This window comes from Scyliorhinus torazame, chromosome 2, assembly GCF_047496885.1.
Source record: "Scyliorhinus torazame isolate Kashiwa2021f chromosome 2, sScyTor2.1, whole genome shotgun sequence".
In the NCBI taxonomy this organism is placed as follows: domain Eukaryota; kingdom Metazoa; phylum Chordata; class Chondrichthyes; order Carcharhiniformes; family Scyliorhinidae; genus Scyliorhinus; species Scyliorhinus torazame.
In genome coordinates this window covers 198,424,294-198,444,080 of record NC_092708.1, presented here as the reverse complement: position 1 = coordinate 198,444,080, position 19,787 = coordinate 198,424,294, and the positions used below count along the sequence as shown (strand labels likewise).

At 44.8% G+C, this 19,787-nt stretch overlaps 1 protein-coding gene across 4 annotated transcripts in view; it reads right to left on the bottom strand.

Annotated features, from left to right (window-relative positions):
* The window catches only part of LOC140394997 (uncharacterized), a 403,426-nt gene that overhangs the window by 150,041 nt on the left and 233,598 nt on the right, over nucleotides 1-19,787 (bottom strand). For all 4 annotated transcript variants that reach the window (XM_072482288.1, XM_072482301.1, XM_072482311.1 and 1 more), the window contains 4 exons: nucleotides 13,023-13,133; nucleotides 5,124-5,252; nucleotides 3,739-3,927; nucleotides 2,498-2,620 (listed from right to left, as the gene is read on the bottom strand). In XM_072482288.1, coding sequence (XP_072338389.1) covers nucleotides 2,498-2,620; nucleotides 3,739-3,927; nucleotides 5,124-5,252; nucleotides 13,023-13,133 — 552 coding nt within the window. The remainder of the gene's footprint in view (nucleotides 1-2,497; nucleotides 2,621-3,738; nucleotides 3,928-5,123; nucleotides 5,253-13,022; nucleotides 13,134-19,787) is intronic.

Below are 19,787 nucleotides of genomic sequence, written 5' to 3'. Positions count from 1 at the left end.
ATTTTGTTAGTGGGGGGCTGGCAGGCGTGGTGCCAGCGATTTGGCTGTCAAGCTTTCAGTTACGGCGAGAAGCCCGTGGGGCCTTATTAAGTGGACCTCTTAATGTAGAATAGCTTTGCCGGCCTCGCTGGGCCGAGCGCTGGAAAGCTCGCGGCAGCTCCCGCTCGCTACAACACTCAGAAATCTTTCTGGAGAATCGCGCCGTTAGAAACCTTTCCATTGAATCAGGCCCATATGAGTATAGATGTTTTATTTCTAAGGGATTAAGTATTTGAAGGATTTGAAGTACTGAAGAGGATTTCATAAATCAGTTTTTTTCATATAGTGAAGTCTATATCACAGCATTTGGAAGGTAACAGTTTTGAGAAGTATCCTGTGATCTCCTGGACTGGAATTGATTAGAGAAGGTCAGGAAGGAGAGTACGGGCGCGATTCTCCCAAAAGGGAATAAAGTCCCCTAGTGAACGCATTTCACCGCCATGTGTTTCCCGGCACTCACAGTGTCGAGAAACACATGGCTATTCAACGTGACTCGCGGCCAAAGCCACACATAGCCCCGTTCTGTACAGTGGGGAGCTCTGCTGGCCGGAACTCCCCATTGTAGCAAGAGATCAGGACGCCATTTATAAATGTCATTCCAATCTCCAAAGCCCCCGAAACAATCCCCAACCTCCCCCCAGCTCGAATGCAATATGGGAGGGTCCCCATTCCCTCCCCCCGACACCCACGCCGAGCAGCCCCAGCCCAATTGTGAGTGCGCAAAAATGCCAGCTTGGCACCCTGGCAGTCACCATGCCAGGTGGCAGGCTGTCACTGCCAGCAGTGCCAGGGCACCACCCCTGCCCAATGGGCATGCAGCTGGGGGCCTCCGATCACCAGGGAGACCCTAATGAGTGCCGTTCCATCTGGTCCCCATTTGTGGGGACCAGTGCTGAACGGTGCTCGCTCAAGGTCTCTGAGGCAAAGAGGTTGAATCCCAAAGCCTCAGGTAACTCGGGAATCTGCACATTAGAGTGAGGCTTACTGCCTCACTTTATTATGCAGATTTGCTAAAAAGTGATCCCGCCTATTGTGGGCAGGATTCACATTGCAACGTCTCCTGAGATCAGACTGAAACTTGCGAGGCGTTGCGAGCCGGTTACATCCTGGTAGCGTGGTCTCCCGGCTTTCAATGGCCAAGCTGCGCCACAGCGAGCTGTTTTCAGATGCCGCGCGGCCGTTCGATCACGCCCTGTGTGTTCTTAAATACTTAGAATTTAATTTGATTTAATCAGAGCACGACTCCTGAGGCTTGTCCATGATGAATACTGGGAAAGTTGGGATGGAGGGTGAAAGGGTGAGGAGTGAAGGGGCATAAATTGTAAGTTGGCATAGGGGCAATAAATGTCGATGAGGCTGTGCAAGGTTATTGGTTGGCATGGAGGGTATGGGAGCCATTGGGACTGGATGGGGGAGTGGGCTGACATGAGGTGGCATGGAAAGTGTGTGGAGGGGTGAGGAGGTGTGAGGGTTGAGGGCTAGAATGCTTGACAATGAATAAAATAATAGGCACAAAGTCCCAGAGAACTGAGATGGGCCTTTTAACCCTTTGTTCTGGGTCCGGGCAGCGGGCCACATCCACCGCCTCGGAACCAAAATCACAGCATTCAGAGCACCTTTTGGCTGAGGTGGATATGCTGAGCTGCAAAATTTCCCGACTTGAGATACTTGCCTCTTCAGAAAATTCAGCCCAGTATTTCCTCAGACAGTGAGAAAAATATCAACCAGGATTGATAAAATAACACATACTCTCCTCTCTGACCCTCTCCAGTCAATACCAGTCCAGGAGATCACGAGCTACTTCTCAAGTTACCTTCTGTATGATGTGACTGCTGTCCATGTTTACAATTGGTTCAGCATCCTCTTGCAGGTATAGAGTGTGAGCATCTGGCGCTCCAGCTGGCAATGCATTCATGAGCCTGGCCATGCTCTGGGAAAAGAACCACCTTCTAATGTCTAGTCTATTCCTAGTTTTACATAGTTTAAGCCACCCCTCAAATGGTGCTGGATGTCTTTAGGTGGCAACATCACTGCCCAAAATTCTGTCTCCGCCAAAAGGCCTGCAGCCAATGAACGCCTCATTTGTGAAATTTGTGCTGCCTGAGTTAATTGCAAGAGGCCTGTATGGTTGTGTGCCTCCCTGTCTGCTGCCCACTTCTGGCTGGGATCAGATATCCAGACCTCAGTTGGCCATGTCTTGTTGTCCTCAGCGACACCAACATTGCCTGATAACCTGAGGCTGCCGATTTAGACATCATGAACAAATCAAACTTCACCAAAAGAGGAATCTCACCCAGGAGAGAAAAAAACTCCATTCTACTGCGTTACTAGCAAATCATTACACACCTGACCCTTCAACTTTGAATAGATATGGATAACAGACCTTTTGCTGCCAGTTACTCTCTTCATTGTTGTCTTCATTAGCTATGGTCCCAGTTTAGGGCAGTTCACTAATTACCTGATACTCTATGAAGGACGAGGATATTGTAGCGTTTACTTCATGCTCGGTGTCAGTCTCTGATTTTGAAGATGATGACATAGAAGATACTTTTGTTGCTGAATACAGTAGTTCTAAATGATGCTGAAGAGAAAGGTATGATTGTTTTTTTAGCAATGCTGTGGATATTTTTTTATTACTCTGCACTACCTCTTACACTGAACAAACCAGACCATAGAGTTTGAGGGTATATTTAAACTTGGCAAAATAGCAAGCAAAGGTTATATAATTAATTAATTAATCTTTATTGTCACAAGTAGGCTTACATTAACAAGGCAATGAAGTTACTGTGAAAATCCCCTAGTCGCCACATTCCGGCACCTGTTCGGGTACACGGAGGGAGAATTCAGAATGTCCAAATTACCTAACAGCACGTCTTTTGGGACTTGTGGGAGGAAACTGGAGCACCCGGAGGAAACCCACGCATGCACGGGGGGAACGTGCAGACTCCGCACAGACAGTGACCCAAGCAGAGAATCAAAGCTGGGACCCTGGCGCTGCCAACCGCTGTGCAACCGTGTCTAAGCCATGTGATTTTCATGCCTGCCAGTGAGAGGGATTCGCCATTTACTGGGCAAGGAATGTTCATTGTGAACACTGAACTTTTGTTCATATATAAAATCCGTTTTACGAATTCCTTCATTAAATTTATTGAGAATGGTAAGAGGAGGTTTATCAAATGGATAGAATGACTTGGATTGTTGATGATTTTGGAGTTTTACTGAGTGAATAAATCAAACTAGCTTCACCAAAAGAGAAAAAAACTCCAACAGTACACTCAGGGTCTAAAAGAAATGTGTCTGGCACTCTGTATGTACAGTGGCACAGTGGTTAGCACTACTGCCTCACAGTGCCAGGGACCTGGGTTCAAGTTTGGCCTTGGGTAACTGCATGGAGTTTGCACTTTCTCCTGTGCCTGCGTGGGTTTCTTCCGGGTGCTCCGGTTTCCTCCCACAGTCTAAAGATGTACAGGTTAGGTGGATTGACCACAATAAAATTACCCCTTAGTGTCCAGGGATATGCTGGATAAGTGGAGTTTCTGGGATAGGGTAGGGGAATGGGTCTAGATAGGATGCTAGGATTCAGAGTGTCGATGCAGACTCAATGGGCCGAATGGCCTCCTTCTGCACTGTAAAGATTCTATGATTCTATGTAATAAATCACCACATACTTGTCCTCAACGCTTAATACACATCACTGACCTCTTCCAGCTGGTCACTCTCTTCACTTGTGTCCGCAGATATGGAACGTTCTGGAGGAATCGATTTACCCACAAAAGGAATTGAGATTTCTGTGGCTTCATCGGACAGTGCATCACTCTTTGAGCTTGAATATATTTCATCTTCTTCTGTTTTTGATTCCAGTTTGGGATCAGCTGCTGTTAATAATTTCTGCATTCATAAACAGAACAATTTCAGTAATGATCAGACAGTAGTAGTTTTGGGGGATACTGATTGGGGCAGGGGCCTGGCCTTGTTGGCTCTTTAATGTTGGTCTTCGAAGATAAGGAACAAGAGCACAATTAGATTTAACTGTGAGTATTGAACCAAAGTAATTGGCGGTGGGAGGAGTTACAATGAGTGAGTTAAAGAAACTTTCAAAATAAACTGTGCAGGATCGGTGGATTGGCCATGCTAAATTGCCCCTAAATTGGGAAAAAAATAATTGGCTACTCGAAATTTTTTTTAAAAATAGTCACATGGAAAATTAGATAAGTTGTGGGTTAGACAAAATTGATGGGCACAATTTCAGCTCAATGGCCAAATGGATTTCCAAAGGAACTGAGTCAGACCAGGAGGAGGGCTCTAACTTTGTTAACAGTGACTCCTGATAATGCCAATACAGCATGAATGTTCCCCGTTGCCTGAATCAATTACAACAGATCTGTGCAGTCTGTACCTCATCCCATTTGCTCGTTTCCATTTGCGAGATTCTCTGGCCTCCCTGAGGTGTGTTTCGTGGAGGCTGGAGGCCGCCCGCCATTGCCGGCGGTAGGATCGTCTGGTCCTGCCACAGTTAATGGGATTTCCCATGGAATCTACCCCCCCACACTGCCGGGAAATCCGCAGTGGTGGGGGTGCACTGACCAGAAGATCTCGCCTCAGGTGTGACCATTCACCTGCCCTCCCCCAGCTGCCAGCCACGTTCTCCATGGTTACCTTCACTGTCTTTTCTTTTAATTTATTCAGGCGTTGTGAGCATCGTTGGCAAAGCCAGAGCTCCTTGCCCACTCCTATGCAATTGAGCAGTGAGCTGGGCCACGTAGATGCCAGTCAACCATATTGCTGCTAGTTTGAGATCACATGGAGGCCAGACTGAGTAAGGATGGGAGATTCCTTCTCTGATGGGCATTCGTGAATCAGATGCATTTTTTACAATCTGCTCACTGCATGGTTGCAATTTGTCAGAGTAGTTTTTTATTCCAGTTGTATTTAGTAACTGAATTTAATTTCCACAACAGCTGTGGAGGAATTTAAATTTGTATATTCAAGTCATTGGTTCAAACCTCCCAATTAATAGCCCAGTAACGTAATGATAAGGTTACCATACCCGGGTGCACTCTGGCTTTGGGTAGTTCTGTAGATACCTGAGACTCTGAGGCATCTATGTGGTTTTCTGCAGGTATATCTTTACCGGAGTCACTTGATAAACTTAAAAATGATGCAATTGAAAGGCTTGGTTTTGAATACGAACTTTGATGACTCCCTGCATATTTCTGCATTGAAAATAGAAAGATGAGTTTTTTTAGCAAGCTGCAAATCATTTTCTATTCCTCTGCATTTCCTCCTGTCCTAAAGAAGGTTGCTGATTGAGATCTAGTAATATTTATGCATGGTAACTTAGGAAACCAAGATAACTACTGGCACATTTAGTTTTCACGATTGCCTGCATGAGTGAGTTACCATTCACTGACAACGAATGCTAAATGCAAACAAGTGAACCTTTTGATCAATTGTTTCATTAGATTTCTTGAGAATGGTGAGAGCAGGTATGTTAATGGAAAAATGACATGTTAATATGAGAAACCTCTAGCACTGCTGCCTCACGGCACCGAGGACCCGGGCACAGTCCCGGCCCCGGGTCACTGACCGTGTGGAATTTATACATTCTCCACGTGTCTGGGTGGTCCTCACCCCACAACCCTAAAATGTGCAGGGTAGGTGGACTGGCCATGCTAAATTGCCCCTTAATTGGAAAAAAATGAATTGGGTACATTAAATTTACAAAATAAAACATGGGAAACCTCAGAATTTTGGAAAATGGGTGACTATCTACTTCCCCCAGGTTACTCAGAGATGCCTCATACAAGAAATGATTCATTAGTCATACAGAAATATAGGGGTCAAATGACTAATGTGGTCAATTTTGAGATCACTTGTATACTGATATCAGTGAGGACCCAGACAAAATATACATTAAATAAAAAAAATTCTGTCATGGGAATGTGGGCATCACTAGCAAGGCCAGCATTTGTTGCCCATCCCAAGTTGCCTGCCACTCCATTTCAAAAAGGCAGTCAAGAGTCAACCATGCTGTGGGTCTGGAGTCACCTGTAGGCCAGACCATTAAGGACGGCAGATTTCCTTCCCTAAAGGGACAATAGTGAAACAGATGGGCTTTTACAACAAGGGTTTTGTGGTCACCATTACTGAGATTAAACATTCATTCCCGATTTATTTTGCACCAACTGCTATGGTGGGATTTGAACCTCTGCCACTCGAGGGTTCAGCCTGCGCGTTTCCATCACTAGTTCAGTGACATCACCACAGTGCCACCATCTTTTCTCTAAATGATAAAGGGACATTACTTTCAATTGAAACTAATGCATTAACTAATTAATATTATACCTCCAAGTGGTAATGTTATCTCTATAAAAATAGTATTGCTTGCAATCAATGAAAAAAAGGCCTGGATTTTCCAACCAGAAGATTCTATTGATAGACATGGGGCTGCGTTGCCTCTCTGGTGCCAGGGTCCAGGATGTCTCTGAATGAACACAGGAGGTCCTGAAGGGGGAGGGTGAACAGCCAGAGGTCGTAGTACACATGGGTACTAACGACATAGGCAGGAAGAGTGATGAGGTCCTGCAGCAGGAGTTCAGGGGGTTAGGCAGCAAGCTAAAAAGCAGGACCTCTAGGGTTGTAATCTCAGGATTATTCCTTATGCCACGTGCCAGTGAGGCTAGAAATAGGAGGATAGTGCAGCTGAACACGTGGCTAAACTGGTGGTGTAGGAGTGAGGGTTTCAGATTTCTGGACCATTGGGATCTCTTCCGGGGCAGGTGGGACCTGTACAAGAAAGACGGGTTACATCTAAACTGGAGGGACACTAATATCCTGGCTGGGAGGTTTGCTAGAGTCACTCAGGAGGATTTAATCTAATATGGCGAGGGGTAGGAACCAGAATGTTAGCGTAGAAGGTGGAATAACTGAAGAGGAACTAGAGAGCCAAAATAAAAGAACGTCACCATCCTCAGGCAGAGCAAAAAAGATGACAAGTGTGAGAAGGGAGGTGGTCAATGCAGGATTGAGGGTGTTGTACCTAAATGCGTGCAGTATACAGAATAAGGTAAATGAGCTTGTTGTGCACATAGAAATTGCCTGATACAATTTTGTGGACATCACTGAGACGTGGCTGCAAGGGGATCAGGGCTGGGATCTAAATAGACAAGGATATATGTCCTATCGAAAAGAAACGCAGATGGAAAATGGGGGCGGAGTTGCATTGTTAGTAAGGAATGAAGTTAAATCAATAGCAAGGACCGATGTAGGATCAGAAGGCATAGAATCTCTGTGGGTAGAGTTGAGGAATAGCAAAGGTAAAAAGACCCTGATGGGAGTTATGTTTAGGCCCCTAACAGTAGTCAGGATGTGGGGCAGAAAATAAATCAGGAGATAGAAAAGGCATGTAAAAAAGGCAATATTACAATAATCATGGGGGACTTCAATATGTAGGTGGCCTGGGAAAATCAGGTTGGTAGTGGATCCCAAGAAATGGAATTTGTGGAACGTCTAAGAGATGGTCTTTTGGAGCAGTTTGTGACAGAGCCCACTGGGGAACAGGCAATTCTGGATTTGGTGATGTGTAATGAGGCAGACTTGATTTGGGAACTTAAGGTGAAGGAACCCTTAGAGATCAGTGACCACAATATGATAGAATTTACCCTGCAGTTTGAGAGGGAGAAGCTGCAATCAGATGTAATGGTATTACAATTAAATAAGGGTAACTACAAAGACATGAGGGAGGAGTTGGCCTGAGTTGATTGGAAAAGGAGCCTAGCGGGAAGACAGTGGAACAGCAATGACAGGAGTTTTTGTGGGTTATTCGGGAGGCCCAACAGAAATTCATCCCAAGGAGGAGGAAACATACTAAGGGGAAGACGAGGTATCCATGGCTGACGAGAGAAGTCAAGGACAGCATAAAAGCAGACAATGTGGCGAGGATTAGTGGGAAGCCAGAGAATTGGGAAGCCTTTAAAAGCGAGCAGAGGACAACTAAAAAAGCAATAAGGGGGGAGAAGATGAAATATGAGTGCAAGCTAGCTAGTAATATAAAAGAAGATAGGAAGAGTTTTTTTCAATATATAGAAGGTAAGAGAGAGGCAAAAATAGACATTGGACCACTGGAAAATGCAGCTGGAGGAGTAATAATAGGAAACAAGGAAATAAAGTAACTGAATAGTTACTTTACATCAGTCTTCACGGTGGAAGACACCAGTGAGATGCCAGAGCTCCAGGAGAACCATGGGGAAGAGTGACTGCAGTGACAATCACTTAGGAGAAGGTTCTGGGGAAACTGAAAGGTCTGAAGGTGGATAAATCACCTGGACCGGATGGACTACACCCCAGGGTTCTAAAAGAGGTAGCTGAGGTGGTGATCTTTCAGGGTTCACTGGAGGAAGGAAGGGTCCCAGAGGACTGGAAAGTGACTAATGTAACAGCGTTGTTTAAGAATGGAGGGAGGCAGAAGACGGGAAATTATAGGCTGGTTAGCCTGACTTCACTCATTGGTAAGATTTTAGAGTCCATTATTAAAGATGAGATTGCGGCAGTGCATGATAAAATAGGACTGAGTCAGCACGGCTTCATGAGTTCTTTGAGGAAGTAACAAGGAAGTTAGACAAAGAAGACCCAGTGGACGTGATTTATTTAGATTTCCAGAAGGCCTTTGACAAGGTGCCGCATAGGAAACTGTTAAATAAGTTAAGAGCTCATGGTGTTAAGGATAATATCCGGGCATGGATAGAGGATTGGCTGACTAGCAGAAGGCAGAGAGTGGGAATCATAGAATAAAGGGGTCTTTTTCAGGATGGCAGCCAGTGACTAGTGGTGTGCCTCAGGTGTCGATACTGCGACCACAACTTTTCACAATATATATTAATGATCTGGAAGAAGGAACTGAAGACACTGTTGCTAAATTTGCAGATGATACAAAGATCTGTAGAGGGCCAGGTAGTACTGAGGAAGCAGGCAGGCTGCAGAAGGACTTGGACAGGCTAGGAGAGCTGGCAATGAAGTGGCTGATGGAATACAATGTGGAAAAGTGTGAGGTTATGAACTTTGGAAGGAGAAATGGAGGCAAAGACTATTTTCTAAATGGGGAGATGCTTATGAAATCAGAAACACAAAAGGATTTGGGAGTCCTTGTTCATGATTCTCTTAACGTGCAGGTTCAGTCGGCAGTTAGGAAGGCAAATGCAATGTTAGCATTCATGTCGAGAGGGATGTACTTCTGAGGCTATATAAGGCTCTGGTCAGACCCATTTGGAATATTGTGAGCAGTTTTGGGCCCCGTTTCTAAGGAAAGCTGTGCTGGCCTTGGAAAGGGTCCAGAGGAGGTTCACAAGAATGATCACTGGAATGAAGAGCTTGTTGTATGAGGAACGGTTGTGGACTCTGGGTTTGTACTTGTTGGAGTTTAGAAGGATGAGGGGGGATCTTATTGAAACTTACAGGATACTGCGAGGCTTGGATAGAGTGGACGTGGAGAGGATGTTTCCACTTGTAGGAAAAACTAGAACCAGAGGACACCATCTCAGACTAAAGAGACGATCCTTTAAAACTGAGATGAGGAGGAATTTCTTCAGCCAGAGGGTGGTGAATCTGTGGAACTCTTTGCCACAGAAAGTGGTGGAAGCCAAATCACTGAGTATCTTTAAGACAGAGATAGATAGGTTCTTGATTAATAAGGGGATCAGGGATTATGGGGAGAAGGCAGGAGAATGGGGATGAGAAAAATATCAGCCATGATTGAATGGCGGAGCAGACTCGATGGGCCGGGTGGCCTAATTCTGCTCCTATGTCGAATGGTCTTATGGCGGGAATCTCCATTCGCCGGCGCCGAAATACGTTCGGAGATCGGCCGGAGGATCAAGGTTCCCAACCAAATCGGGGGTGGCGCCACTTTCGCGATGCTCTGCCCCCTCCAAAGCAGCATACCCGGAGAGTACGCCGCACGATGTATCGATGGCCTCAGGGCGTTGCCAGAGGCCCGCCCCCTGATGTTCCGCCACCAACCGGCCGAGTTCCTTACTAAGAAGTCTTACAACACCAGGTTAAAGCCCAACAGGTTTGTTTCGAATTACTAACTTTTGAAGCACAGCTCCTTCCTCAGGTGAATGAAGAGGTGGGTTCCACAAACATATATGTAGACAAAGATGATACTTTGAATGTGAGTCTTTGCAGGTAATTAAGTCTTTACAGGTCCAGACAGAGCAACTGGAGAGAGGGATAATCACAGGTTAAAGAGGTGTGAATTGTCTCAAGCCAGGACAGTTGGTAGTATTTTGCAAAGCCAGACCAGATGTTGGGGGTTGAATGTAATGCAACATGAATCCAAGGTCCCGGTTGAGGCCGTACACTTGTGTGCGGAACTTGGCTATAAGTTCCTGCTCGGCGATTCTGCGTTGTCACGTTTCCTGACGACCTGTGTTTATCCCTCTCTGCAGTTGCTCCATCTGGACCTGTAAAGACTTAATTACCTGCAAAGACTCGCAGTCAAAGTATCGTCTTGCATCATTGACTTTGTCTATATCTATGTTTCTGGAACCCACCTCTTCATTCACCTGAGGAAGGAGCTGTGCTCCGAAAGCTTGTGATTTTAAACAAACCTGTTGGAATTTAACCTGGTGTTGTAAGACTTCTTACTGTGCTCACCCTTGTCCAACGCCGGCATCTCCACATCATGGCCGAGTTCCTGACAGCGTGAGTCTCTCATGGTCTCTTCCTGTTGGGAACTCGGCATGGCGACTGCGGACTCAGTCCATCACCGTCACAGTCTTGGGGACTCAGTTTCTGGTCAATGGTGATCCCCAGGATGTCGACAGTGGAGTATTCAGCAATGGTAATTCCAATTTTTCAGGCGCTCCTGTTTCCTCCCACAATCCAAAGATGTCCAGGTTAGGTGGATTGGCTATGCTAAAAAGAAATTGCTCCTTCAGTGTCCAAAAATATGCAGGTTAATTAACATTACGGGGATAGGGCGGAGGAGTGGGCCTAGGTAGTGTATTCTTTAGGAGGGTGGGTGCAGACTTGGATGGGCCGAATGGTCTTCTTCTGCATTATTCGGATTGTATGGAACCGCTGCAGTCCATGTGGTGTATACACTCCCACAGTGCTGTTCGGGAAGGAGATCCAGGATTTTTACCCAGTGACAGTGAAGGTACGTTGATATATTTCCAAGTCAGGATGGTGTGTGACTTGGAAGGAACATGTATCTGCTATGCTCATCCCTCTAGAAGTTGCAGGTTTGTAAGGTGCTGTCAATGAAGCCTTGTTGAGTTGCTGCAGCACATCTTGTAGATGGTACACACTGCTGCTACTCTACTTCGAAGTTGGATATTGTGGGCAAAATGCCGAAGCAAGTGGGCTGCTTTGTTCTGTACGGTTTACATATTATTGTTCGGAGTATTCCATCTCATTCCTGACTTGTGCCTTGTAGGTGGTGTACAGACGTTGTGGAGCCATGAGGTGAATTACTCACTGCAGAATTCCTGCATCTAACTTACTCTTGTAGTCATAGCATTTATATGGCTGGTCCACTTCAGTTTCTGGTCAATGGTGATCCCCAGGATGTTGACAGTGGAGTATTCAGCAATGGTAATTCCAATGGATATCAAAGGGAGATGGGTGGTCTCTCTTGTTGGAGATGGCCATTGCCTGGTACTTGCATGGCACACATGTTACTTATCAGGCCAAGTCTGAATGTTGCCTTTGTCCTGATACATATGGCTCATTGTCATGGTTGGAGCAAATGTTGCTGCCTTGGGTCACTCCAGCTCAGGGTCACTGAAATTGAGTGTGAACTAGAGAAACTCTACTCCTGAGGGGGGGAGGAATACTTGGGTAGTTTTCTCCAGGTTACATTCACACCTCAGAGGAAAGCACAGGTGCAGGAAGCAGAGTGTATGAAGGTCATTCAGGACAGGGCAATTATTTCCATACTTGGGATATAAATAGTGTCCTTTGCAACTGGGAATCAGGAAGGTTTATTGCCGACCTGGTGCAAAGCTAAAGAACAGCTGGGTACAACTGGAGCAGAACTTGGAAAGGGAGTGGGAAATTGTCCTGGTCCATGTCAGGACCAATGAGATAGGAAGGAAAAGGGGGGAATATCCTGATAAAAGCATTTCCAAAATTAAGACCCAAATGAAAAGCAGGACCTGGTGTGTGGTGACGACCCAAACTATGTGCTAATTGTCTTGGTTTAGGAAGACCAGAAGGATGAATGTGTGTCTGAGACATAGGTTTGGGGAAGAGGGGTTCCATTGCATGAGTCACTGGCACCTAAACTGGGGCAGGAAGGAGATCCACCACTGGAACTGAACAGAAAGGGTAATTAGGATTGTGGATAAGACTTCAAAATAGTAAAGAAAGCAAAGATCTGCTGAAAATAATATAATTCTAAAGTTAAAATAAATGGGAGGATGCAGTAAAGGTCAGACCACAGTAAAAAATTAGGGTGACATAAATGATCAGATATAGTGGTAGTACATAAATATTAATTGACATCTGCTCGCCAAGCTAACCCCTTCTCTACCCAACTTGCTCCCGGCCTGTTGACGCCATCCAGAGCTTTTCTGGGGAGTGGGGAAAGGATTTTGGGCTGAAAGAGGACCTCCATCCTCTTGTCCATGACAAGCTCCAAAACAAAACAAAACACCCAGGATCCGAAGAAACTCTATTGCACTGTGCATGTTTAGCACTGGGCTAAATCGCTGGCTTTGAAAGCAGACCAAGGCAGGCCAGCAGCACGGTTCAATTCCCGTACCAGCCTCCCTGAACAGGTGCTGGAATGTGGCGACGAGGGGCTTTTCACTGTAACTTTATTTGAAGCCTACTTGTGACAAGAAGCCATTTTCATGTACAAAATCACAAAGGCACACAAATCCCCACACTTCAACATCACTTGAGTCTTTCCTGTCATTCATTCACTTCATTGTTGGCTTCATTAAGTATGCCCCAGATTTGGGAAGTTCAATAATAACCTGATAAGACGTCAGTGACATGGAGAGTTCTCTTTCTGCTGCTAGCTCTGAGTCAGTCAGTGCAGGTCCAGCCTGTAGAAGACTCATATCTGCCTGGATTTCTTTCTCTTGCTGTATTGAAAAATAAATAGACCGCCATCATTGTTAATAATGCTGTACATATTATTCCATTACTCCAAACTGCTTTCTGCACTGATCAAGATGAAACAATGAAACCCAGGACACCGTCGCTATCTATGACGTTGGCATCGCTCCCAATTTTCGCACCAAATCTTTGTGCATGGTCATGGGAATTTCCCTTTAAGAAATGTTTTTGTCTTATCACATGGCTTCAGTGATGTCAATGCATGGGTGGAGATGGGCTGTGACTCTGAGTTTTACTTTTGTTTTGGTTTGGGCTTGTTTTTGGCGACTCTGAGTTTTTTGCTTTCGTTTTCACTTTTGGCTGCTGTATTCAGACAGACAAGTACCTTGGAGTGTCTCTCTATGTACCTTCAGTTTCTCCACTCTCTTTTTTTATTTTTCCCTAATCTGTACCTCCCTTTCTCATGTGCTGATATGTCGCACAGCTAGTTCACTAGCATGGCAAATATTAATCGCATCTTCTAACTGAAGCTCATTCTCCCATAAGAGACGTTCACGCGCCTTATCATCATTTACTCCAAAGACAATTTTATCCCGAATCATTGAGGATTTTAAAGTAACGAAGTTACATGTTTGTGCTTTTAACTTGAGGTCAGTAAGATAGCTATCAAAGGACTCACCCGTCTTCTGGGTGCACGTTCTAAATATATATAGCTCAAAAGTTTCAATCTTTTTCAGCGAGCAATGCTCATCAAATTTTTTTATGATGACTTCATATCATCCTCTTGTTCAACGAAGATGTTATAAATCTCAATTGCCTGCGGGCTTGCTACCATTAGCAACAATGCTATCTTTCTTTCATCTGCTGCGCCTGAAATCCTAGCGCTTCTACACACAGTGTAAACTGTTGTTTAAATGCGCGCCATTGCCATCAACATTACCAGTTTCTAGAAGTTGTTCTGGAGTTTTTAAACTATCCATCTTCTGCTTGCACTGGTGCTGCATTTTCAGAGATTTTTTTCCTGGTCAACAAGATTGCCATTAACTTCGATGTTCCATGTTTTCCTTGTAGCACCGTTTCACCAAATTTGAAGACTGTCCTTCAAATATTCGCACTTCTGGGGCGGGATTCTCCGCAATCGGCGCGATGTCCGCCAACCGGCGCCAAAATGCGGCGCGAATCAGTCCGGCATTGCGCCGCACCAAAGGTGCGGAATCCTCCACATCTTGAGGGGCCGAGCCCTAACCTAGAGGGGCTAGGCCCGCGCTGGACTGATTTCCGCCCCGCCAGCTGGCGGGACAGGCCTCTGGTGCCCCGCCAGCTGGCGCGAAACTGACTTTGCCGTGCGGCGCATACGCGGGAGCGTCAGCGGCCGCTCACGGCATCCCCGCACCTGCGCAGTGTAGGGGGAGTGGAGACCATGGCGAAGGCGGAAGGAAAAGAGTGCCCCCACGGCACAGGCCCACCCGCGGATCATTGGGCCCTGATCGCGGGCCAGGCCACCGTGGGGGCACCCCATGGGGCCAGATCACCCCGCGCCCCCCCCAGGACCCCGGAGCCCACCCGTGCCGCCTTGTCCCGCCGGTAAGAGAGGTGGTTTGATTCTCGCCGGCAGGACAGGCATTCCAGCAGCGGGACTTCGGCCCATCGTGGGCCGGAGAATCGCCGGGAGGGGCCCGCCAACCGGCACGGCACGATTCCCGTCCCTGCCGAATATCCGGTGCCGGAGAATTCGGCAACCAGCAGGGGCGGGATTCACGCCAACCCCCGGCGATTCTCCGACCCGGCGGGGGTCTGAGAATCCCGCCCCTGATCTTTTAGTATTTGACTCTCCTGGTACCATGTTTTTTTCTTGTACAAAGACAATTGCTGACTCGGCATACAAAGCAACACTTAGTTCAGAACTAGTTAATTTTATTATAGTACAATAAATTGCGGGTGGGAAATTAATGCTATAAAACTGTAACTAATACAAACCCGACTGACCACAATGGTTTCTCCTCCAGACTCCCCAGGCTACAGTGTCACATGCTACTAGTTGCCTGATGCCTACTGGTCAGAAGCTATACATATTTACACATACACTTGTTAATGCATATCACTACACCCCTTTCTTTCTGTTTCGCGTTTCTCGTTTATCGTCTTAACTTTTGCAAATCTGACGAATCTGTGTAATAGTTCTGAACATCATTCAGTACATTGACATTTTACTGCTCGTGTCGGCTTCGATGAATGTAAACGTTCATATACATCCTCACTTTGCTGCTCAGCAATAGGTTGTTTCACTTTTAGGAATGCTCGTCTATTGCTCCTTAAAACCTGTCCTTGCTCAGTTAGCACAGTATAGGACCTTGGACCTGTTTTCTGCAATATCTTAGCACGTTTGACCAGTCATCCGGATCCTCATTTGATTTCAAAGGTTTCAGAGTCCTGATAGACTTGTCATAATATTCCTTTTGTTTTTTTCTTCTGAGATTCCATTTGATCTCTTATCTTCTCAATTCAGCCTTTGCTTGGTGTGGCATGGCAGAGTTGTTCATACTGTCCAATTCATCAACATTACTGCTGGTAATAAACCACAACCTAATGCAAATGTCTGATAACTTAGCAGTGCTAAATATAGATCATTTTTACTGTCCATAGCCTTCTTCAGTAACTGTTTGACTATCTCAACCCCTTTTTCTGCTTTGCAATTTGAGTGCAGGTATAATGGACTTGATGCTACATGCTTAAAATCATATTAATATACAAATTCCTGCCATTCTTTACAGTTGAAGCATGATCCATTATCACTCATTACCTTCGGTATTGATGAGCAAGATAATTGTGCTATCGCTGGATAATTTGAGTAATAATCTACCACTACCAAACATTCTTTACCATCAAGGTAGAATAAGCCTATCCCAACCTTTTGCCAAGGAACTGTCACAATTTCACCTATTTTCATTAGTTCCTTTGCTTGTCGATATTGATAACTGGTACACTTTTGCACCATGTTCTGCATGTCTTTGTTTATTCCTGGCCAAAAGACAGTATCTCGCACTCTTCACTTGAATTCTCGATTCGAAGGTGACCCTCGTGAATCTTTTGCAGCAACTCCTTGTGCAGAGAGTGTGGAATTACGATTCTCTCTTGCCTCAGTAACAAACCATTTGCTACACTTAGCTCTGATCGTATGTGAAGATATTTCAAACGTGAATCTTTCGGCCTCCCATTGTTGAGATTGTGTATTCATCCTTCTCTGTTTCTTCAACAATCAGTTTTGACTTTGAATCCGACACTGGTAGTGTTTCAGTAATCATATCTACATGAACCTGCACATCCTCTCCAGTGGAGCTGTCACCTTGTGCTGTTGTAGCTCTAAACAATGCATCCGCGACCACAATGTGCTTACCAGGTGCATAGATTAATTCAAAGTCTTATGTCTGAAGTTTCACCATCAGACGTTGAATATGAGGGGACATCTCCTTGAGATTCTTCTTGATTATTGCAATCAACGGTCCATGATCTGTCTCGACAATGAACGTCGGTAGTGTAGTGATCTGCATATCTGTGTATATATATAAGGGGTCAACGTAAATGCAATTCAACTAAGCAATCACTAGAGGGAGCATGGGAGATGTATAAATACAGACAGACAGGAAGTCAGAGGCACTCTTCACAGGAACGGCAGCTGGTGAGCAGGACACAGACAGGCACCTCAGATGTAACAAAGTATAAGCGCTGGAGAGAGAATGAACTCATACAAATAAAGCATCTAATTCAACTGTAAGACTACAAGCTTTATTCAGACGCAAGGAATAACACATGGTACCAGGCGACTTCAGAACGCTTACTATAAGATTACACAAGATGCAGACACAGAAAGATCGAAATGACAAGAAAACTCGTACTGGACATTCGACGTGGGGAGACTTCGCTGATTCAATGAAACTCATTGGAACTCCACCACAGCTGAAAACAACCGGTAATTTAAGTCATAGGTGGAGAAGTTTTAAACAAATGTTCGAAATATATATATTAGCTAATGATTTGAGTACAGCCTCAGAAGAAATGAAAATAGCACTGCTCCCAGCAGGACATGAAGCTAGAGAAATCTATAACGGCTTTAAATACTTGAAAGGGGAAGACAACACCAAATTAGAATACTAAAAAAACTTGAAGATCACTGTAACACCAGTAACAATGCTGCTTTAAGACATTCAATGCGTGGAGACCAAATTGCACAGGGAATGAGTGATGTGAAACCCAAACAATCATTACCAGAACAGAAAGGGTTAACGCTGGAAATCGTGATTGAAAAGTGCAGATCGCAAGAAAAAAATAACCTTTTAACAAGAAAAACGCCAATAAAGTTCTTCACCACGGGTCTGAAGAAGTCAAAATGGTGTCTGAGCACATTTTAAATTGCCTGGGGAACAAAATACGTAAATCTGGGTCTGCGCATGCGCAGGAAACTGCAGCTGCGCATGCGCAGTTGGAAAAATAAGTTTTGGGTGCAGACCATTCTGCGCATACGCAAGCCACATGCGCAGTCAACACAAGATCAAGCACCGTTCGTCGATGAATCTTCGCATGCGCAAGTCGTGCATGCGCAGTTGAACAAAAAGACCGCACAGTTCGACAACGGATCTGCCTATGCGCAAACCTCGCGTGCGCAGTTGGTCAAAAAGAGCGCACGGTCCAAAGATGGATCTGCACATGCGCAAGTGCAGTTCACAAGAAAGCGCACATTAAAGGAACGTCGATTTGCGCATGCGTCGTGACGTCAAACGACTCAGACCACACCCACTTGAAGGGGAAATGCCCGAAAATCACAAACAAGTCTCTTAAAGGCACAAAACCAGCAGTTGAAAATAACTTTCACACCACCCTGGGACAAGCAATTTCCAAAGTGAAGAGCACAATGACAAATCCAAAACCAAAGAAGATAATTTGTTCATTGAACATGAAGACAACAATAACAAATCCGAAACAAAAAAGGATGATTTGTTTATCGAAAAATACTACTCGGACATGGCTCAGTTATTCGGAAATGCTAACCATAGCATCAGCAACACGGCTGCAAAGCTCAACACGACTCTACTCATGGTCGATGAATCCAATACCGTGATGCAATGGCAGATCGTCGATACATTAGATGACAGCAACTTGCCAAATACCCAAGAAGAACACAATGCCACACAGAGAGTACTGACCGACTCCGTTGAGGGAGCACAGATCGACTCCACAGAGAGAACACTGCACGACTCCACACAGAGAGCGATGAAAGACTCTACAGAGAGCTCATTGACAGACTCCAAAATGGAAGCAATTAAAGACTCCATAGTGAATGCCATGCATGATCAAGATCATGATGGTCTACCCACCGTATCTGAGCAACCAGAAGCAAACTATGAAAGTCTACCCAGCATACATAATCAACAAGAAGACAATGTAAGTCTACCCACTGTATGTGAGACAAGTGACAATGCGATAACAATCGACATACAGGATGTGCAGGAACACAGCGAGACTGACAGATCTCAGCTCGTCTATACAGAAGCACTCAACAATCAGAGTAGAGCTACTCATGAGTCCAGTGAGACCACGTCAATTGAAACCTCATCCACTCTAAACTACTCACAAGAAAATGAAATCTTGAAGATTTTAACACCAGAAGAGGAGCACCAAGAAACCAAAGATGATTCAAATGAACCAGAAATTACTCCAGAAGAGGAGCACCAAGGAAGTAAAGAAGAGGAATCAAATCCACCACAAATGACTGATGTCACCAAGATCAATGCAACATCAGATCATTCTCACAATCCTCAAGAAGAAACGTTCAATGATGTAGCAGACACTGACACCAATAACTTGGAGAATGACTCAAATTATCCACACGGAACAGTCATTGAGCGCAACAAGAACAACAGAAACCACACGAAGCACAGCAGAAACAAGAACAACAGCAACAACAAAAACAACAAGAAGCACAACAAGAACAACAACAAAAACTATAAGCACAAGAACAAAAACTAAAAGAACAAAAACAACAACAACAAGCACAACAAAGACAACAACAAGCACAACAAAAACAACAAGAACTACAACGAAAACAAAAACAAAACAGAAACAACAAGCATGACAAAAACACCAAGAACAACAACGAAAACAACAAAGACAGAAACGACAGAAACAACAACAATGAAACGCCGACCTGTACAACATGGCACAATTCTGCACATGAAGGACAATGCAACAGCACACTCAAAAACAAAGACAAGAATACAAACATACTATTGCATGACAACGAATCTCACAAATTCACATTTGCTCCAGAACAAATGAGCACACCAGCTTTCAAGGCAGGTGACACACTAAATCGATACCACAAGCACAGAAAAAAGTTCACGTCAGTCAACATCTGTGGTTCGACCATTCAAACACCTCATGATGACTTGTTGGTTACTTAAAACACAAGAACACTGACGACATTCACAAAGATGTTACAATATCAATATCACCACATCAACAACAGAAAAAAACTCAACCGAACAAATTCATAAAGTTTGGACTCATAAATGTTTTTATTAAGATTGGACCCATAAATAGTAATTGGCTTTGTATAATAACCAATATCATCGCCACTTGTCCAGATATACATATCATAAGTAATCCAGCTGTTTTGTACAATTTTA